We start from the raw sequence: 22666 nt of genomic DNA on the forward strand, positions 1-22666 counted from the left end.
AGCGGTTGGCAAATAAGAAAACCCACAAGCTCACACACACACACACACACACACGCCCGCCCACGCACACACTTGTAAAGCAAGCACACACACACCCACACACACACCCACACGCACACGCACACGGAGACAAGTTTGGTGAAAGTTTAGGAAATTCTCTGATAATAACGTGTTATCAGCGATAGATGGGTTTCTTTTTAATCCAGAAATAATAAACCTTTTTTTATATAATTCCCTTTTAATAAATAAATCATAGAAATGATTTGACAATCCATTTGAAACCGAATCGAAGGATATTTAAAACGCCGATTGAGTTTATTTTGATTTCCTCTTGCACGAAAACCCACACACAAGCTGAAACAATTTTCCAGCTTTTCCCACATCCTCTTGTGATTTCGGAGACGAAGGCAGGAAAATGGGGGGAGGGGGCGTGGCTGGCAGCTATGACAACTGAAATAGGCTGCACTAATTTGACAGAGCTCAGAATTCAGGAATCGGTGGGTGGACTGCAGCCGGGTGCACTGAATGATTGACTGCCTCTGACACCTTCGCCAAAGTTGCCCCAGCTACGAGTTCCCCAGTTCTCCATTCGACACATCCCGTCGACACAAAGGAGCGTGCAGGGAAAATCAAGGGAAATCGGGGCTGGAGCAGGGAAAACTTCCAGCTGACTCAACAGGAAAATCAGTCAAAGTTGATTCGAATCGATGATGTGGCAGAAAGTTGAGCAACAAATTTAATGCTGCCATATGCGTACGAGTATATGGTCCCACATTTGAGCTTTATTTTAAACGAATTTTCAAAAATGGTATTTGCAAAATCACTTAAAATTGTAAAAGCAATTGCTATAAAAGCAAATGAAATGGTAGATGAAGGAAATGGTAGAAGCTTATTAAATTTGTAATATGCCAACCAATTGTTATATTTATGCAAGGATTGTTTCCAACTCAAGTTCAAGGAATTCAAGGAAATAGCAAACAGGCAGTTGGTTCTTGGAATGGACAAAATTGGAATGCGAGTGGTGTCTCTGTGGTGTGTAGCTCAGTGCTGCTGCTCGTCCTCCTCGTCGATCATCTGGTAGTCGGCATCGAAGTGGCCGCCTCGCTCCCTTTGCTCCAGCTGCACTTCCTCCTCGCCCTCCTGGACCAACTTGGCCCAGGAATCGGGAAACTGGCGGTGCGACTTGCGCTGCCAACGCTCCTTGTTCTTGCCCATGCGGTAGTCGAGGTTCAGGTCCAAGTCACTGGTGTCCAGCACCTCGTCCATGGGGTCCTCAGCGTCGCCGCTGTGTGAGCTCGACTGTAGGTGATAGTCCTGGTCGGCCATCTTCTCGAACAAGTCCGACTCATCGTCGTAGTCGTAGTAGGTCGGCTTCTTCGCCCGCCTTCCCTCCACCTGCCAGTAGCCGAGAATCGCCAGGGAAATGTAGATCATCGCCAGCAGAGCCATGGAAGACATGTTCGATAAGTTGTCGGAGTGCTGACTGTAGTCGGAATGAGGCAAATCGCCTGAGACAGGTGACAGTAGAAGGGCTGGCGTACTGCGATTACACATTTATCAACTTTTGAAATACGGAATATAAGCATTACTTGTGGCAAGTTCCGGTACTTTACTTCCTAAGAAAGCCCCAAGAAGTAACTAGTTATATTCAATGGAAAACCTTTATTGCCGCTGCTCCTTAAACAGTAACATTTATTCACATTTATTCTACTTCGCTGGACTCATCATCTTCATCACATTGCGCTCGATCTCATCCCGATTGTCCATGAGGCGGCGCAATCTGGCCTCGTACTCCTCGTATCGCACCTGAGTCTTTTCCTCCGGTTGCACTTGCGGTGGCTGGAATTCGTTGGGGGATTCCGGCGAGGGCATCCAATATCGCGACCTTGAGCCCGTGATGTCCTGGCCGCTGTTCAGCGTGGCCTGCAGCTGGACAGGACCATGGAAGAGTTGCAGCAGAGGTGGCACCACCAGGCGACGATCCTCAGTCAGAGCCTCTGGCGGCACATCCTTGTTCGCCGCACTCTCCTCGGTGTAACATCGCTCGTCGCCACACGGCTCGCTGCGTCCATAGAAATCCGGCTTCTTGGACCATTTCACACTGGGATGTTCCGTGGGCGTAGTGCCATGGCTGTTGCTGTTGCCTCTGCATGAGGTGTCCTTTTTCTTGGTCAAGCGGGATTGCAGGACCTTGAGGTTGTCGGTCATGGCTTTGGTGTGCTTATGCAGCGAGCCCAGTAAGCAGTTGATCCTGGCCACGAAGGCCTCATCCTCGAAACCCATTTCCTCGGCCTCCTCTTCATCGGCCTCATCATCGCCCTCCTCCTCATCACCATCATTGCATTTGCTATCATCGTCAGTGTCACTATTGGCCGCGGGATCGGCATCCTCGTCATCGTCCTCGTCCTTCACGATTTTCTTGGCCGCCTTGCAGCGATTCTTCTTCTCATATCGCACATCCTGCGGATTCTCGGCGGGACAGATGCCCGACTGCGAGTCCACGTAGGCATTGCCCTTCCATTGATCCCGATCTGGATCGTGATCCTCCTCCAGGTCCCAGCTGCGTTGCTTCTTCGGCTGTTGGAATATGGAGCTAAAGCCATCAAATGTGTCACCTTCATCCAGATACCTTATCAGCTCAGCCAATTGAATGTGTACCAAAAGGTTAACTATAATGATTATTTTCGTTAGCCAGGACATTTTTATGAATTCCCTGAACTCTGAGACTTTTAAGGCGTCGCAATTGCTGACATTTGTGGCTCTGTGTAGCATTTAAACATCATCAAACGATGTTGCTTTGAATTTTAATTGTTTGCTTTTGATTTTCATAACCATTTTTGCTCCACCTGCGGAATGGAAGTCTTACAAAACCAATGGATTCCTGTGGCTTTCCTTCCGGTATGTCATCAGTTTGCATTCCTGCTGCTTCTGGCGGCTTCATCTCCTGATGCCTTTCTCCAGCTTTTCCCTGATTTTCCCGCAGTTTCCCACCGTTTCCCGCCGTTTCCCGCCGTTACCCTCAGTTTCCCTCAGTTTCCCGCAGTTTCCTGCTGCCACTGACGTCAAGGATGCGGCACTGAAATGTTCACTTATTGCGGTTTTGTTTCCATTCTTTTGCCCCGCCTGTTGTTTACAACCTGCGCACGATTGCCCCAAAGGTGCGACCATGGGCGGCTTGGCATTGGGGGTTGCGAAATGTGGGTGGTTCTGGGAGGTGGTGGGTGGTGCTGGGTGGTGGTGGGTTGTGGGATGAAGCGGGTGGCGTCTAACGAATTCATCAGCGCTCACAAAAGATGAAGAAAAATGGTAAGCTGAGGCCAAAAGATGGCCACGAGCGAAACACCTACGCAAGCGGAAGGGAAGTCACTAACCATCCCCCGGAAAATCCCCAACACCCGGCCACGCACTGCAAGAAATGAGGAAATAAATACAATTGCAAATGTATTCTAGAGTGCTTCCTTATAGAAGTTGCTCACATCGTGCCAAAGGTACTACATATTTTCTCAGTTCTATAAGTGTTCTATGCGAAGCACTGTGCAATTTTTCGCAGTGCATAATAACAGCCTGCTGAGCGCCACCCTTGCGGAAGTTGCTAAAGGATGGAAACGATGCCGGTGAGGATGGAAATAGAAATAGAAACGCAGCACAAGTGCCACAGACAAGTCCGATGATGAAGACGATGATGGTGCAGGTGGTGCAGGTGATGCACGGTGGTGCAGGTGGTGCAGGTGGTGCAGGTGGGAGTGGGGATAGTTACGGCTTATATGCATCATCGGAGAGCGATGGGCGGCGCATGATGAGTCGCGCTCATGGAAAATGCATTTTCAGTGTCGCTTTCCCGCCGCGGCTGCAACAAGCTGGCCCCTGAAAATGTCCCTATGCCCGAGGAAAATGGGAAAACATGCATGCACCGCTGGAAAAAACGCTGTTCTGTTTGTAGAAACCACAATTACGTTTAATACAAATTGATTTTTGTTTGATTTTTCACATTTCTGTATTTTATAAAAGGATTCAACTACACCTCTATCTTTGAGGCCCATGATCTTTGCTCAAACTACTTATTTTTGGTTACTTCCATTTGTTTTAGGCTGTTTTGGGCATAGCATTTCTCTAGGTGCACAGGTGTGCCTTACCTGGTTTGCCCCACAGTCGTCAGCCCTGCGTCCTCTTAGAGATTTGATTTAATTCCAGCGTTTTGTAATTGCCCGACCAGGCGACTTCCCTGCAAACTGCTAACTGCAAACTGCAAACGGCAAACGGGCAACTGCAAATTGCAATTAAACTGCTGCAGTTGATGGCAGTCGTCGTTGGGGAGTTGATTTCTTTTCCGCAGGATATACAACGCACATCTGGGGGGAGAAGTTGGCCGGAGGGAGCTTTTTAGTTCAGTGACATTTCAACTTTAATTTAAAGTGGCAAGCCCTTCTATTCGCATTCGCAGTGGCAATTAGCAGAGCAACGAGGGGAGAACGAAGTGAGCTATTACTAATTATGTGTTTCAGGGCTTGCCCCTTTGTAATGGAACATCATTTGCTTCACTTGGTAAGCTAGTAACAAAAACTAATAAAAATAACAATTATTATTCCGAGCTAGCAGGTTTCAGTTGTTTAACTTTTTGGCATTGCCAAATGACGCCTTACAATTCAAAATTATTACAAAAATATTGTGGAAACATATTTGCCACTTATTTAACAGATAGTTTTTGGTTTGAATAAATATGTTATTTGCAGTATTATTTTCTGTGCTCCGAAACCTTTTAATTAAACCCATTTAAAGGATAATTCGAATAACTAAGCTAAATTAGCGAACAACAATTTCGCTGCATTAAGCTGCGCTTGCAAGCTGCGCTTGCAACTTAAAAGCTGTTATCCTTGCGTTCAAGCTTTAAGCTTAAAAAAGTGGCATAACTTACAAGCCTAAAAGCCATTCAGAGGTCCTGTTCAAAAAGCATACACAAACCTAGAAACCGCAACAGCTTTGAGGAGCTTGAGTTCCTCGAGAAAAGCTCGAAATATTTAAAAAACACAAAGTTTCCCGCTCCTGCCATTTTTCACATTCCACTTTCTCTCTTATGCTTTTATCACCATTTCTAGCGTTTCCCAGTTTTTCCGCGCTTTTCCTCGTGCAGCGCATAAATCATTTCTCCATGGAGGGTTAAGCATACGCAGCGTTGCACCGTGTTGTGTGCGGTTTTTCCACTGCATTCGGAAAATGGCATTGAAAAGCTGTTGGCGAAACAAAATTTATGACCCCCGCAGACTTTATGCACTGACTTTTGCCCGCTGGCCTGTTGCTGAGTTTTCACTTTTCATGTGGGGCTTTCTCCGAGTAACGTTTGCCAAAAATGTGCGCCAGCATCATTTGTAAAAGGACCTTCAATTGACAGAAAAAACAAAGAGGGAAAATTGCTTATTAGACATTAGCTGCAAAGGGAAAAACTTGGCCAGGCACTTCGCATTTTTTTTATTTTTTCTGTTTTTTGTTCTGTGTGTTGGCTTGGGCAATGACTTTTATTCAGCTGCTTGCTTATTCCATTCACTTGCCATAAAGGATTTCTCATGGCTTGGCAGGCACGGTGCGCAGGACGAAGGCACGTGAAATATGCTAAATGGACGCGAACTCAAGGCAAACAAACAAACGACGACGGTTGATCAACTGCCTTGGTTAACCCTTGTTTCTCCAGGGGTCTTTCCTGCACATCCCCCTTTTTTTTGCCAGGACCAGGTGCACATTATTCATTCCTCTGACACGGCCGCCAAAAATAAAAAAAACAGTGAAATAAGGACACGTATGCGATGGGGCAATGGGCGGTAATCGACTTGAAAATACCCCGAGGATAAGCGACAGCTAAGAGGTGTAATTAATTACATTTGCTCTCAATGAGTGCGTAATCACTTTGTTGCAACTCTAATTGCATTCGCTCTTTAATTAAAAAGTTAATCTGAATGGGAAGCAGTTTTACATATTTTCGGAAAACTATCAGTACAAAATAATAGTTTAGTATATAAATACATATTTACTATATGTAGGCACCCATAATTAGGACTTTGCACAAATAACCTACATAATCTGAATCTGAGCAAGAGGTCTGCTGCGAATACCAAGTCATGTTTACAACTTTTTATACTTTGCGAAGTTTTTGAAACGCCTTTTTCCATCGTCTGCGTTATTTTGTACCCTTTGCTGACTCGCTTGCAACTTTAAAAAGAAATGCACGATGGCAGAAACTTTAAAAAGCAACGACCTGAAAAGCCAGCTCATTAGGCACGTTCTGTCATTATACTCTAAAAGAAAGTTTATGGTTTGCTTAGAGCTTAGAAAATTGCCAACTAAAAAGGAGTATAATTCGTATGAAGTAAATAAAAGTAAGTTAAAGAGGTTCATAGAACTAAAAATTTGAGATGCGTGGCAACAGAGAAAATATTTATATCGCAATTGTTTTTCAAAATACTTAAAGGCGATGCTGCTAATGTGTTTTTAATAAGCCAGTCGCTTGGCTTTAATTGCGGTTTTATTTTGCTTTTGGCAATTTTGTTTTGCTCGCCGCCTTCCGCGTTTTTCCTGACACAGCCCTCAAAACAGTTTTTCACGTGATTGTGGAAAAGCTTGGGTGCCACAAACAGGCGGCAGCTTTCATGCGGATGTTTTGAAAGCTCGCCAGCGCGCGCGGCTGCTGCGATAATACGGAAAATGTCGAATGGAAACTGGCGACAACTGTGCGTGTGCGATTTTCCGATTTTCCGATTTTCCGCAGCGTCTTCGCTCAGTTCTGCCCAAAACGCCAGCTGCTAAAGTCGCATCGCTGAAGTCGCACGGAAAACGCGCGAGCGGAAATCGCGTTGCGTCGCTCGTCCTCGTTGCTCCTTTTTGAATCCTGGCGCATCTCGTCGGCGATCGTCGTTTACCCGTTTGAAATCTCCCTCTCTGCGCACCCTATTCACATTTCCCGCATAAATCCATGCCGAAAAATAAGAAAACTAAAACGTGGTCTAAACATTTGCATTTTTTTTCTGTGTTATAAGCCAGTAAAAGCGGAAATTCTGTGAGTGTGAAATAAAAATGCGCAAATTGCTTAATTGACAATTGGCCAACCAAAGCCGTAAAGTAATCCAATAAAGAACGTATAAAAAAGCCATAAAAAGGAATTAAGGGGAGGAAATCGGTGAAATCGGATTTCAGAGGAAATTAGGGAATTCAAATGCTTCAAACATTGGCACAATCAACTCAACAATGAGACTTTATAAAAGATTGCAATCTATAATTACCAATGAGATAAATAGTTCATTTAATGAAAATTTCAAGATAAATACATATAATTGACTTGGATAAAGAACAAATGAGGATAAAGAACAAATAGTTAGTTGAGCAAGAAATATTCCTTTACAAAAATTCAACTTAATTTAAGATTAATAATACTGTAGAATTATTAATTACAATTTTTGTGAACTAGTAATGCTTAGCAATGTTTAATCTTAGTAGGCTTGTGGGAATCAATTTTTGATGCAACTTTTAAGGCAAACGTACAACTTTATTTGGAATTGAATAAATAAAAGAATCGTCTGTAATCACAAACAAAAAGAAAACGTATAAGCACTAAGAGCGCTGCAAGGGGGATTGCAGGCCAGTAAATCAAGTATACGCCGCGTGGTTGCTTTTGCCGCTTGTTTGTGGGACTTAGCCTGTTGCCATCCTGGCACAGATTGCTAAAATAAAAGGAGTCGACGGCACAAATTGCTGAGGAATTCCGATTGGCAAATCTTTGATTTCTGTCTCGTTTGGCTGCGTGCTGATTGCCCCAAGAGCCCGTAAAATGCCGCCGTCTTTGGTCCTTTTGTGTGCCTCCCTTGGTCGCAAGTCCTTTGTCCTTTTTACTTGGTACTCTGTACCTTGCCTTGCCAAACGATGAACGATGCTGACTCCTGATGCCCGGGCCTTACCTTATTTATTTGGGAATTGCCACTGTCTGGCTTTGGAATCGGTTACTTTGTCTTTGGCCAATATTTGCATGGCAAATAGAAGCCGGATAGAGCCACAATGCTCAATGCTCAATGCTGCTTATCTTTGACGTTTATCGTTATTTTCGTTATCGTCCTGGCGCCCTTGTTCATTTGCCCCTTGGCATTGGGCATTGGGCAATATGTTAATAATGCCCTGGTAATTAGCCAAAAAGTCGGGCGTCGGATAATTTGACAAACAGCGTCAACTAATTAAATCACGTAGCAAATGCATAAAAATAAAGCGTTTCGTTCCATCTCTAATTTGATCCCTGTGGACCAAAGCGCCGCCACTTTTAGGCAAATTAATAGGCCAAGAAAAAGATGCCCGGGCTCAGACAAACAACAGCAATTAGGCCTTTGGCTGGCTTACATATGTGAGCATTGTCTACGCTGCCCGACCTCCACTTTCCAACCCCCATTTTCCTATTTTCCCGCCTACTTTCCCGCTGCCATTCCTGCCATTTTGCCCCAAACCCATCAAAGGCTTAAGGGTTCGAATAAATTGCCTTCATCATCTTTCACTTTTCGCCCGGTCTCTGTGTGGTGTGGTCTCACCATTCCATGCCATTCCATACCATTTTTTCCTTTCATCCGAAAGTTTCTTTTGAACACACACACATTTCTATGCCACACGACACACATGGCGAAGTTTATTAAAATTTCCTGTCATCTTGCGGCATTAGCACACAAATGGGAAACTTCGAAAAATGTATATAGAAAAAAGTGCGTGGTCCTGGAAAGTTTTGAAAACGAAATCAAATTAAAGCAAATGCATGCGAATCTCTTATTGAATTATCTGCGAAACTTTCCACGCCTAACCAGGCAAAACTCGCACTAACTTTCCATAATAAACACAATGACACTGAGCTGCGGCTTTTTCCGGGTTTTCCAAAGTTTACACAAATCTTTTCGCTACCAGTTGGCAATGTTTTGCATCTGGCAAATGCTGTTATTCATTTTCATTTAGTAGGTCAACACTGTAGGCTGTTTCAAAAATATAAGCTCTGTACTTTAATACCTAAAAGGATTTAACAATAAATTTAATTAAATTTACAGTATATTATTACTAAACATATATATTTAAACTTCAATTTTTCAAGTTTTTGGAAATGTAAATAATAGGATTTAGGATACAAGCAACAGGATTGTTTGCTTTTTTTTATACTTAAATGATAAGATACAATTATCGTTACTTCTTTCGATTGAAACATTGAAGATTCTGGTCAACTTTTGTTGCGTTTCAAAGGACACCCTTTCCCTTCGTCGCATCCTCCATCCTATCTCATCCAATACCATTCCTTTTCTTTCCATTCCATCCAATCCCATCCCATTTCATCTCATCCGCCGGGCGACAAGTCATGCGATATGTTGGCAAGGACGTCAAGTGCCCGTATATAGTTACATTAACCGCACACAACGGCCCTCATGGCTATTGTTGTTGTTGCTGTTGCAGCTTGGTTGTTGGCTTATTTAAGTTTCAACTTCAGCTCGAGTTTTTGTTTCCAGCCGTCCGCCCAGCAAAGACATTGTATTAAAGGCGGCCGACGTGCTCAAGTATCTGTATCTCATTCGCAGCATCCAGCAAACAGCAAGAAGCAAGCAGCGAACAGCAAACGAAAGACCCATGGTTCTCCCCAATCCTCCAGTTAGTTGTATATCATTAGCATGAAGGAGCTGTCGGCGAAACTTTCCCAAATTGCAGCTACACAGGAAGAAAGATTCACGAATTCTAATGATTAGATACTAATAGGTTATGGGTTTCATAAAAACACACTTATGGGAAATTCGAGATTTCCAAATACCCAAAAATTAATAGTAAAATATAAGTAAATAAATGCAGTGCCCATTTCTCCCGGTGTAAAAAAGTAAGTAGAAAAAAAGTGTAATTTGGAGCGTGCCAAAGTGCAGAGCGAGCAGATAGAAGGCGGCAAAAGCAACCAAATCGAATAAACCATACTCGGAATAATGCAATAAATCTAACGAACGAACTTTAATACAGAGTGCAAAACGAACTCAAATTACACATAAATTTCAATTCGAAGAGTCGTGAGCAGTGAAGGCCGGGCCTCAGGATTTATCGCCCGACGATAATAATTAAGGCGGCCAGCCGAACGCAGATACACTTCCCCCACGAATAGAGCAAACCGCCCAAACCGCAGAGCAGATACTAAACGTTGGAGCAGAAACGCAGCAGAAACAGAAACAGAACGAGATACAGATACAGATCCACATCCAGATCCAGATACAGATACAAGAAGAGCAACCAGTATGAATGCCGCACAGAGCGGCGGCCACACGGGTGGCGGTGGCTCCATGGGCAAGAAGGGCTCCCAAATGGAGGTAATTATATTACATTTTATTTACCACCCACCGAAAGTGGGGTACTGAAAGTGCGCGTCCAGTTGCGACCCAAGAAGTCCTTTCATTGCCTTTGATTTGGTCTTTATTTGAAACCCATTACCCTCGTCCTTTGGCATTAATACCCTTTTGAGCCTTTCTGGAAATATATTACTGGGAAGTCCATAAACTTTTGGACTTCCTTAAGTTAGCATTCCTGAAGATGCTCAAAGTATACATAATGCAAAGCTTCCTAGAAATATATTTCTCGAGTATTAATATTATTCTGGAAGATATTTTTTGTGGTAGAAATATTAGTAAATTTCAGTATTAACTTTGTTATTACTATGTTTTATGTTCCAATTTACAGCGCCTTGCTTTTTGTACCATTTATGGGCATTTCTTGGGACGTCGAAAATGGTGGGCGCGCCCACAGTGAGGGGGCGTGGCAGGCTTGACCTGTGTGTCGCCATTTGTAATGAGCGCAAATTGAATTTTCTATGCCGAGCCGCGACGTGACGTAGGTCTTGGAAAAATGAAAGTAGAAAAGCATGCGAAAGGAAAACAAAGTGAAAATGAAAATACAAATTAAAATAAAGCAATTCGATTAGCTTTCAGGCATGAAATTCTCAATCTAGCCAAAGGCAATCAAGTTACGCAAAATATTACCAGTTCTTTGAATACTTTTTAGCACAATTCCGAAAGTATGGCATTCCATACAAAATCAGAACGAATAACGTAGTAAAAAGGGGATCGGCACTAATTAAATGTGTCACAAAGAGCAACACAGGCAATAAAATAAAACTATAAGTAAATGAATAAATTAAAGCAAAGCAAACAAGCCAGTGCACATTGAAAATTAAATTGTGAGAATTCCATTTGCCAAGTGGCAATCAGGATCACAATGTCCTTGTTGTTCCGCCCGTTTGCCCCGTAAACTCCTCCTGTAAACACACAATTAAAAACGGTGGGTGGTTTTTTTTTGGGGGCATCGTTGGGTGGTTGGGTGGCTGGGTGGCTGAGTGGTTGGGCATATAATGGGCAAGGTTGTCCGCTGCCATCGCACCTGTCATTCAAACGCTCTTGGCCATAAATGTTTTAAATGGCCATAAAGCAACAACAGCTTAATGAGCAGGCTCCCCCACATTTTCATTTTGTGTTGTTCATTCCTAATTAAGCCAGAAACTCTCTCCTTCCCCTCACTTTGTCCCTTGCCCCGGCTTTTGATTGCAATTTGTTGAATATATTTATTTAAGGCCACTTTTATTTTGGACAGCTCCGAATTTCTCTTAATCATATATTAGCAAAAAAAATGTATATAAAGACATTAATAAGGAAAAGATCTTTAAGTTCTTATCATCAGAGTATTTTGTGTTTTGCTAGATTTGCTCTTCAAATCATTATATATACTTATCGCCTATAATTGAGGTGATTAGCCTTATAGCTATAGTTAGTTACTGCTGTACACGTTCATAAACATTGGAAATGCTTTGCAGGCAAACTAAAATTATAATCTCTCGGCATTTAATAGTCGTGCTACTTGCATAATTTTTTCTCTTCCGCAATTGTGCAGAAGCCCCATTTTGGCTGGTGGTTTTGAGTGGTTCAGGTTTTGTGGTCATAGCGAAAGCACGTTCGTGGCCTCCAATTCTCCGCGGGGTGATGGAGGGCTACAGGGAGTAAGTTTCGGCCTCAAGGCACCACCCACCTGCCGCCTCCCAGCTGCCACCTCCCAGCTGCCACCACCCACCTGCCACCTTCCACAAAGAATGGCCATCCCGCACTCGCCTCCCGTTTCGCGGTGCGATTGCGATTCAGTCATGGCTGGCGACTTCATCATCCATTAATGTCACTCAATCTGTGCGCATAAATTTGCATAAAGCGAAATCCAATTTACTTTAACCATTATATGTGTATATGTACCTAGCCTCCTCACAACCCCTCCCAAAAAAAAACAAGAAAAACTTACATGATATATACGAACTTTCTTGGAATGCGACACAAATATCCATTTTGCGGTATGATGATGCCTGCGAAAATGCAGAAACGCCCACTCGCTGGATGAAAATACCGCCTGGCATTCCATTTGCGTGCCACATTTTAATTTGTTATGTGGACAAATCCGCTTAGTTCGTTAGTTCCCAGGGCAAAAGCTCAAAAAACCGGAAGGAAATGTGGCACAAGTAATTAACCAAAAACCAAAGTCTAGGCAAAATCTATACAAACGTGGAAAAACTAGCTTAAGTGCATGTATGTATACTGGTAAAGTCGTTGAACAGGAAAAGTGGTCTCTTGTTTTTATATACTTTACTTTATAATTTAAATAAATAATTATTTACAAGACTTATAACTTAAGGGGAGGTTCTTTTCCTTAGCGCAAGTTTCCGCTATCCCCTTTTGTTTTCAATTAAACTCTGCAGCAACTTTCACCTTTCACCTGCGCAAGAAAGTGCGTTTGACGGCTGCTTTCGAGTGGGGCTGACAGGTCACAGTTCACGATGTCCAACTACCAACAGCCATCACCCTCGTCACCTCATCCGGGAAAACACACGCCATGCTAATCGGTCATTAACATGACACCGATTTCTTAGCGAGCTTTCGCTTTTCTATCTCATGTTTGTTGTTCTCCCTTTTGGCGCATTGCGTATACGCCACGTGGCCGCGATGCCTTTTCACTCCCTTCGCATGGCGCTTCTAATTAAACGCTGGCGAAAAATGCTGAAAATTCGTTATTTCTCTGTTCGGATTTAATTAAATCTAGTCAAAAGGATACCATTTTTTTTCGTATTTTTTGTATTTCTTCGCAGCGCGGCGGATTTGCCACAGAGTTGACACAATTGCATTGCGTGATGGTATTTCGGTAGCCTTCTTCGCCGAGTTGCCGAGCAATCAAAGCGAAAGTGTTGACTGAATCCGGGTCGAAGTCTCTCAGTGAGCCAATTTCCGGTCCATGAAAGCCCGAAAAGCGTTGCAGACTTGGTTGGCTGCTTGGGAAATGCCTCAGCCCAAATTTCCATTGCAAATGTAGCGAGCTTAATTAACACTTGAGATAAGGCGAAGGAATAAGAAATATTTGTTAAAAAATATACTGAATTGTGGTACAGTGCTCTGCTGTTAATTAGCACGTTAAAATGAAGCCCTATACCTGAAATGATAATTCTACGAACAAATGCTAGCCTTTCTACAGCTTAAAGTATCTTTTTTCCACTTTTTTGGCCATTCTACTGCTTAAAATATCTTTTTTCCACTTTTTTGGCCAAGATGTAGCTGTTTAGCAAATCAGGGCTTGTGCTTTTTACGAGTCTGCTCACAATTTTTATTGTCACATTTATGACTCTCAAATAAATCTCGATGCCGTGGCATATTTTTGTTCAAATTTGCTGCCCGCTTGGGTTTCCCTAATCCTTTTCGGGGGACTGTGTAAGCATCTTTATACGCACTACAAGCAAATCAAATCTATGAATTTTTAAGAGGACCCTCTCCTTCTTCCCTTTCCCGTTTCTATGCCCTTTCCTGGACTCCCCCCCGCTTGCTTTTCGCATTGTCACGGCCTTGGGGTTTGGAGCGGGTCCATTTCGACCACTGGTCCATTGGCAAGTCATGTCAAGAGCAAGCCATCAATTTTCTTAAATCACCAAAAACGAAAAAAGCGAAAAAAAACAAGAAAAAAACGAAGAACAGGCCGGAAAAGGGGGCGGCACATGCCGTTAGAGCACTTAAAAACCACAAGATGAGCTCGTCACCCCCTCCACCACCCCCCGCCGCCCATTTGGAAAATGCTCCACGAACACATGTTAAATTTCCCTTCATGCAGGCATTTCTTTTGATTTCCATACCCTAACAGGGGGTATTATATGTAGGTAGGCTTTTTTGATCTATGACATAATGATATTTGTTTTGAGTTGATTAGATATGCATAGTTATTATATAAATATGAAATGCTACCATTTCAATATTATTAATTGAGAGTAGAGTATGTACATTTTCGTTGCATTTTTTTGGTTGTGCATATTTTTTTCCCAACTCTGCTTTCCTTCCTTTTGGCCAGCCACAAAACAGGGCCGGGGGCACCGGGCCCAGATATTTTCTCTAAATATTTGCAGGCAAATGGGGATGAAGGGGCGGCACTGAGGTTACGTCGGTACAACATTACTTGTATTGGCCATAAAAACGAGCGCCGCACAAAAAGGCAAGAACGCAAAACTAATTGAATTAAATTTCAAAATTTTCTACGGCTCATACTCGTAGTTGGACATGTCGAACGGAGGGAAATGGAAAAGCCGGGGACAGTTTCCATATGTCAAATGCCCTTGCGGTTGGTAAGTCGACGATGACACACAGATAAAGATAGAGGCAGCAAGATGAAAAGATAGAAATGTACTCTGTACTCGTTACTTGGGGCAAGTCAATGGAGTGGCTCAATGTTGGTATTAGGATGTGGCAAGCAACTTGAATATCCAGCAATTTGTGCCGAAGTTCTTTCATCTTTCCGGGGGATTTTCCTGTCGAGCCAGCACATAGTTTAATAGGCAAAATTCAAAATAGACGTGCATTCGGTGTAACATTCGCAAAATCTATTTAACATTACTTTAATACTTTAATGAAATTCATCTATCTTCATCGGTTTTTGTGGCGCACTGTACGAGTGAATTTTCCCTTGAAATTAGCATTTTCCGGTACATAAATTTGTGTATTTCTGGCAACAGAACTTCATCTCCCCTGGGATATTTGACTTGTTCTGTTTTTCTTCTCCGCTTTCTGGTATCTGCACTGTTGTGGGTACATAGACGAAAAATTGCTTATCAAATTTCGCAGAATTTTCCTGCATTTCCCATCGCATTTTCAGGTAATCAAGAATTAAATTTACATTTGCCAAAGACGAAGAAGGAGCGCATTTGGTCTTTGGATTTTGATTGTTGGCAATTTATCACACAGTCGAGTCTGGGGAAAACGGGAAAGCTGGAAAAGCTGGGAGAACTGCGAAAAACTTGAGAGAGTATTCAAAGTGGGGAAAAGTGGAAAAAGAAAGTGTCAACGCTTATCATTTGTCTTGGGCTGGGAAAACCGTAGGGTTTCCATTCAGCCACCGCGCTCCCCGATCTGTCAGTTGGTCAGACACTCTATCTGTCAGCATTCAGCCACCCACTTTCCCCCGCCCCCCTTATTTTCCAAGCCCCCCTCTCCCACCACCACCACCACAAAGAAGCGAAAAGCCAAAAATGCAAAATGAATGTGAAGTGCTTTGGGGGCAAGAGTGTGGGGTGTGGGTTGGGTTGGGAGGCTGGTTTGAAATTTATTGCAAACTACGCAACAAAGCAAAAAACATTATTGTAGCTGTCCGCCCCAAAAGCCACCAAAACCCACCCCCCCCCCCCTCAAAAGCCAGCCAAAAACAAACAAGAAGCCCCCCTCGAATGCCGCCCCAATTGCCAGCCCTCCAATGGCCTACAATTTATGATTAAAACAAAAGATCTAAAAATTCTTTGTGCCGTCACTTTGTACGTGACCAACGAGAAATTCTGCGACAAAGACGAAGAGGCGAAAAACTGGCTAAAAACTGCGCGAAAATCTTGTGTGCAGTGCGCATTTTATTTTCTAATTTATTTCGTTTTAATTTTAATTTATTTTCATTTCTTCGTGCTGTTTGCCTGCGCGCACACAAAGGCGAAAGCCGAAAGCCAGATGAATAAACTGCCACCGAACGACCTTGATGTCTGGAAACAGCAAAGAAAGCTGAGAACGAAAAGAAAGCGGAGAAAGCGGAGAAAGCATTAAAATGTTGTGCTGCATACGCGTAGGCGCCGCCACGTGACAGGCACATCAATTGACGAAAAGGGGGCGTGCCGCTTTTCCAGGGGCGGCGGCCAAAACTGGGCGACAGTCAGGTGTTGCCAAAAAACGCCAAAGTAATCACTTGCACAAACAAAAGGAAATCTAGGAGAAAGAACGTGCAAAACTGATTTATATAATTTTTGGATATCAAGGTTTTTGTGAGTCACAAAAACTAAATAATTATAAATGAAATATATTTAAATATATTTAATAATTTAATAAAGGTGCGCTTTATGTAGCACTAACTTAAAATATTTACTTTCTTTGCCAAACAGGCTACTAATTCTGTTTCGAACATTTCCTTTGAAATTCGCCCCTTAAAATCTTTGGAAAATCCCGCGTGCGAATCGAGTCAGTGGATCGCCGTTGGCCATGTTAGCCAGCTAAGTGAGCCAATGAATTCCTGGCCAACTCCGGCGAAATGCCAAAAATCCTAGTGAAAATACTAGTGAGAGTTCACCAGGAGTGGCGCAGGAAGCGTAGCATGCTGCTGACAATAAAAACAATTTACAACTTTTGCAAGGACCTCCGCCACTGATTGATCCCCGTTCCCCGTTGTTGTCCCCCCTTTGGGCCCCCCAAACTTTTGCAGTGTGTGTGCGTGTGTTTCTCTTCTTTTTTTCCTTTTTGTTTTTTGTTTTTGGCCAAAAAGTCGGATCGGAAAAGTTGCTGCCCGTGCTGTTAGCAAGTTTTTAGCGCGACTGCAACTCAATCAGTTGCAAAAGTGCCCAAAAGACACGGTTACGTACATGTACAGTTGTCTGCACAATATTAGGTGTTTCTACCATTTATTATATAATTTCTATTAGTTGCTGGAAATGAATATAAGAGATCGAATGCATTTTCGCATGCTTGTTAAATATTTTGTGCCCATTTGGCTGCTATCATTGTGAACAGCGCTGTGCGCGGCAAGCGCACATTTAATTGCCAGGCGAAAAAGTCCATAAACATGGCCAGGACCCAAAGACAATGGCTTAGACGGCAATGGGCCCTCATGAGCCATAAAAGCTTCAAGCGCGTAAATTTTCACGCAGCAACAATAAGAGCAGAAACGATAAAGCCCTAGATGAGGAAGAAAAACATTTAGTATTTTATACACTCCCAGCAACAGGGTACAATAAAAGTGGCACTCCGTTTGCGCACATTAAAAAATATTGAACATTTTTATGTCGCGCAGCTTATGTGTGTGATCAGCAAAACGGTGTCCCCCAATAAATATTTTACGTCTTTTCGTTTTTCCAATACTTAAACATTACTGACCACTGTAGTGAAAGCATAGCTAAACTAAATATAGTATGCTTTAATTCATCATCAATTTTATATTTGGGAAAACCAAATATAATATGCTTTAATTCATCATAAATTTTATATTTGGGAAAACCAATATTTAATTCATCATAAATTTTATATTTGGGAAAACTAAATATAATATGCTTTAATTCATCATAAATTTTATATTTGGGAAAACCAAATATAATATGCTTTAATTCATCATAAATTTTATATTTGATGTTTGGGAAGCTATGAAAATTTGAATTTCATTTTTTAGCTATTATTTTGCTGCACTTTCGATTTACAGCCAATTTTCTTCGTTTGTTTTACGCACAAGAGAGGAATATTCAAATGTTCGCCTTACACTTTCAAGCATACTCTATTGTTTTTTTATTTTGGTTATAGAAGGCGAAATTTGCTTTAACGAGCAAAAGTTTTTGAAGCTGCCCAGAGCATCAGAGGGGGAGAGAGGGAGAGGGAGATAGGAAGTTAAGCCAAGTTAAAGGCAAAGAGCGGTGGGTGGTGGGTGGTGCGTTGGAGGCTGAAGGGAGCGGGAGCTTCAAGGAAGGCAATCCCTAAATGGCAATTTGGCTGCCGCAGTCGCTGGCGTTTTATTAACGCGGCTAATTCCATGCATGGCAGCCAACAAACGAACTCTGCTGCTGCCCACTATGCTGGGTAGCTGGATAGCCTCCTGCACCGCCAAGGACGAAGATGCCACCAACTAACACCACCCCCCACCCCCCAGTGGAACCCCCTGTCAATCGGGGGAACCCCCTGCACTGGTCGTCATTTCTGCTTAGCTAATCTCTAGCTGCGTGCACGTTACCAAAATCCAGATACGACTAAAGCCCCATGCCAAAGCCACTCCCCCTGCCACGCCCCTTACATAAAAACCGAGCAGGAAAAAAGGAAAAAGAAAAAAAAGGGAAATGCGAAAAGAAAAGCAAAAGTAGCAGTAAAAGTAAAAAGCGGAATTTATAAATAAAAACGCTACAAATCCGCTTGACTTGCTTTTGGCCCCGGCGTATAAAGCGTGTATAAAGAAAAATGCTGCGGAAAAGTTTGCGTTTTCCGTTTCGTGCTTTTCGCATGCATTTCATACCACCCTCGTGTATACCCCTTGGATACCCTATAAACAACGCGGATTATTAGCGGTGCGACATAAAACAAACTTTGGGCGAAAAGTTCTTTACGGCCAACGAAAGGAAGTCATCAAGTTTTTCGAATTTAAAATGACGAAATGAGCGCTGGAATCTGAAGAGAAATTAAATACGCATTTACCAAATTTATTTTCAATTCGTTATGCATATTATTCCATATCTTACAGTTACCTAGAGATATTAATAATGAAATTAATTAGGCTATTGACATGGTCGATAGGAACTTTATAAATCCGACGGTGAAGTTTTTGCAGCAAAATTTTTGACAGCAGCCACGGAAGTGGTAAAGAATGAAAAGCTGATGGGCTACAAAAAATAGGACGAACAACGATGAAGGGATGAGGGGGGTGATGTCCTGGCATGTGGAGTCCTGGCACCACACCCCCTGCATATTTATTATAGTTTATGAGCAGCGCCTTGAGGTGCAAAAGCCGCGAGGAATGCATATTAATTAAAATGTAGCAACGTGGCGTATACGCAATATGTCGCTGCCATCGATTGTGGTGCAATCAAACGGATTAAATATGGGATTGGAAGCAAAAACGGCGCTGGAAAATGAAGAGCGAGGGAGTAGAAAGAGGAAAATCTGTAAATTTCCATGTACTCGCCAAGCGGGGAAAGTGCAAACTAATCTACATTGGATGCCATCACATGTCACTCGGCAATTATCTCCATCTGGCCATCTCTGTTCCACGTTCTCTGCTCTCTGCTCATTTCTCTTCCTATTTCTCATTTTCCCTGCGCTTTTCCCGCGTTTTCCCCATCAGCCTGCTGCAGTGTGATGGAAATCTTGCTGAATCTCTGCACTTGACAGCAGCATGTGAACTGTAATGAAAATGGAACTGCGACTCTCGAATGGAGTTCAGTGCCGAACAGAAGCCAATGAAGCGGACTTTGGGATAATAACTTAGGACCTTTTGATTTTCGCAATGAGCATTGATAAATGATTTCATATATTTGAGAAAGAAACATACATATGTATACATAGATATATTTCAAGCCATTTATGCGCTTAGAAAGGAAGTTTTCTGAGAAAAAGTGTAATTTGAACATAGAACTTAGAAATTGTAAGCAGATATTTTATAAATATTTTGTTGCAGTGCATGTCCAGACCAACTGCATCGTAGTTTTTGGGGGGTTAAGTGACACTGTGACGGGCTAGGACGTGTTTAATTGAGGCTAACTCGGGGGCAGAAAAGAAGCTGAGGAACTTCACTGGCAACTCGCACTCCTCACTCCTCTCCTGCAAGCGAATGGCACGAAGTGCGCCCCGATTTGTCGCAGTGCCCCTGGCAGCTGTTGTCCTGCTGATGCAAGTGCCACGCATTCCACACGAGCACAACAATGTGATTAAAATGCAATTTGCTGCCATTTACTTTGGAGCATAAGGCGAGCAAAATGCTCGAAAGCTGCTCTGAGCTCGAGTTAGCTGCTGTTGATGGTGATTGTGATGTGGATGTGGCTGTGGATGAGGATGTGGATGAGGATGTCGAGTTGGAATCCGGAGCAGGCGCTAGCATGTATGACCTTTTGTGCGCCTGTGTGTGAGTGCATTCATTTCCGCTTTAAGCAGGGCAAAATAATAAAATTTTGTTATGCATTTGCCGCCTGCCTCGAATGGCCACGATGATGATGATGGCGATGGAATCCCGATGATGATGATGGAGCCTGAAGAACACCAGGATTTCAGCATATGTGTGTGTGTAATTTATGACTAAGGACCTGCTCACATTCACACTCACATTCACACTCACATTCACACTCACAGGAAGTGCCAAGCAAGTGCCTTGTTGGGCATTCAAATTACAAACAACGCAAGGTTCATATACATTTTTAGTTGTGCAATTTGAAGCCATAAATATCAAGGAAAATTTTACAGCACTTGCGAATAAAAATATTTTCGATCAGCTTTCACATTTCGCACATAAATATCTGCATCACAAATTCCTGGAAAAACTGCATTTATGTAGTTAAAAAATTGCACTTTATTGACATTGCAAATTTCAATTGGATTCAGCAATTTATCAAAGATAGTTGTGAAATTGATCCTGATGGGCAAGCTTGTAAATGATTGATGATGAATGATTGATGCTTGATTTATGTATGTGCGAGTATGCCGCACTTTATTTTCGTCTGGAGCTGCACTTAAAAGCCGCATCGAAAATCGCTGGCAAGTGCAACACAAGTTGTGAAGTATGTTGAGTTGGCAAAGGAATTTGAGTGCCACCCTCCGACCAACAGGACCACGCAGGACTACCAAGGACTCTAAGGAAGTGCCCCTGTGTGTGTGTGAGTGAGTAAGGGAGTGTGCAAGGGGATGTGCGATGTGCCGCTTCGTTAGTCTGACAGCTTTTCGTTTCGATTCGCTTGGCTGCCTGAGAGATGTGCATATCGAATGGGGCCAGAAGAGGGGAGATGCCTTCAAATGCGGTTATCCAAGCTCTTTAGGCTTTAATTAATCCAGTCAAATATTTACACAACCCATGAAATCGAACCGCAAACAATATTGCTGCTCGAGAGAGCAAATGAATCCAATCAAATGAAGTGCAATTAAATAAATAGGCCATCTGCATTTGTTGCACTTGATTTTGGCTTACCAAATATGCCACTAAATTAACTAAAACGCAGCCTACATTTAACACAAAACCATTAATTAAACATCACTGAACCGGGGTTAAATTATCCAAGTGTTTCACTAGCTATTTCTGCAAATAAAGCATATCGTACACTGTTTGCATTCCAATTTCATTCGAGTTCTGTTGGGGCATGTTTGATACCATCAAATGCTAGCTGGCTGAAACTTTCGCCATCAAGTCAGAAACTTCCGAGTTGATGTGGCTGCTATTACCTATCGAGGGGGAAAGTTTTTTCTTTAGCTGATGAGTGGCGAGCAGATCGTAAACAGCATGCTGACGTATGCGCAATATTATCGCGCATACGCCATGTGGTCCCTCTGTGAAACGCGTGGCGACACATGTCAGCGATGGGCTGTCAATGCAAGGCTGCAATTGAACTAATTGGACGCTAATTGAAAGGGGAGCCGTGCCGAGCCGAAAGCCAAAACTAAACCCCCAACCCCAACTTGACACTTGCCAAGGCCAACTGGTGAATATTTAATGTAGCGCATTGATACGAGAAATGGCTGGTAAATCAAGGATTCCCGCGGCTGCAAAATCCCCAGCAGTAGCACTGACAGCTGGCCTGGGGCAAACACTCGAGCTGCCTCCATGGAGCTCTTATCAAAAAGCAGGCCCCCACCCACTTGGATCCACAGCCACAGCCATCGAGCTTCAATGCAAACAGCACAAACAGAAGTCGACTCGAGTCGAGTCGAGTTGAATTCCTGCCACAGCAAGCCCAAAAATAAATATTATCGACAGGCGAGAGCACAGGGCTTTGGTATGCTGAATATTTAAACACCCTTAAATGCTGAACTTGTACGGCGAAAATATTACTTAAAAGCTTATGATAACAATGCATTCATATCACAATGTTTATAAGTTATTCAAAATGATTACAAGACATTGGAATACGAAATTGTATCTAGTTGTTCATGACATCTTCAGTACATATCTAAAACTTTAACATTTATTTCCCCTCATATTTAATTTTAAATAATATAACATGCTTTCCTTGAAGGGCATAGAAACATCCACGATTATGTATGCTCGGTGGATACAATTCCGTCGCTCTGCCATTTTCTTGGGAAGTTCGCAAGAAGTGTGCATCGGATTTCAGTGATATCTATGTGCGATGGCTTCCCAGAAAGGGATTGGCTTGCTGAAGGATTGGAACCGAGGTCAACGGAGTGAAATTGCAGCAACTGTTGAGCTGCCAGCTGCTGAGCCAGAAGATGGTCGCTCCATCGAGGAGGACAGATTCCATTGCCTGATTTCCAGCGGGGAATTTCCGGAGGAAACCATAAATCAGGGACGCTTTCATCTTTCCGTTAAGCCATTACAAATGCACTTTGACACTTTCTCTTTCACTTTCACCTTTATTTTATTTCATTTTATCTGGCTCCCGAGTTTCCCTCATCAGCTCACCTCTGTGGCCCCCGGCGAA

General features: G+C 42.8%; 3 protein-coding genes across 3 annotated transcripts in view; 1 reads left to right on the forward strand and 2 right to left on the reverse strand.

Annotated features, from left to right (window-relative positions):
• Positions 1–918: 918 nt before the first annotated feature.
• On the reverse strand, positions 919–1531 carry LOC122624338. Its single transcript, XM_043803840.1, has one exon. The coding sequence runs from the start codon at positions 1456–1458 to the stop codon at positions 1042–1044; it is 417 nt and encodes a 138-aa protein (XP_043659775.1). The 5' UTR covers positions 1459–1531; the 3' UTR covers positions 919–1041.
• Positions 1532–1676: 145 nt separating this feature from the next.
• LOC122624336 lies at positions 1677–2712 on the reverse strand. Its single transcript, XM_043803839.1, has one exon. The coding sequence runs from the start codon at positions 2698–2700 to the stop codon at positions 1708–1710; it is 993 nt and encodes a 330-aa protein (XP_043659774.1). The 5' UTR covers positions 2701–2712; the 3' UTR covers positions 1677–1707.
• Positions 2713–6859: 4147 nt separating this feature from the next.
• The window catches only part of LOC122624335 (inactive dipeptidyl peptidase 10), a 45007-nt gene continuing 29200 nt past the window's right edge, over positions 6860–22666 (forward strand). Inside the window, exons 1-2 of the mRNA XM_043803838.1 lie at positions 6860–7042; positions 9997–10337. Coding sequence (XP_043659773.1) covers positions 10266–10337 — 72 coding nt within the window. The 5' untranslated portion in view covers positions 6860–7042; positions 9997–10265. The remainder of the gene's footprint in view (positions 7043–9996; positions 10338–22666) is intronic.

The sequence above is a fragment of the Drosophila teissieri genome, chromosome X (genome assembly GCF_016746235.2).
Source record: "Drosophila teissieri strain GT53w chromosome X, Prin_Dtei_1.1, whole genome shotgun sequence".
In the NCBI taxonomy this organism is placed as follows: domain Eukaryota; kingdom Metazoa; phylum Arthropoda; class Insecta; order Diptera; family Drosophilidae; genus Drosophila; species Drosophila teissieri.

Bases quoted from the DNA above. Each gene is read 5' to 3' on its own strand.
- LOC122624338 (XM_043803840.1), bottom strand. From the start codon at position 1,458: ATGTCTTCCATGGCTCTGCTGGCGATGATCTACATTTCCCTGGCGATT.
- LOC122624336 (XM_043803839.1), bottom strand. From the start codon at position 2,700: ATGTCCTGGCTAACGAAAATAATCATTATAGTTAACCTTTTGGTACAC.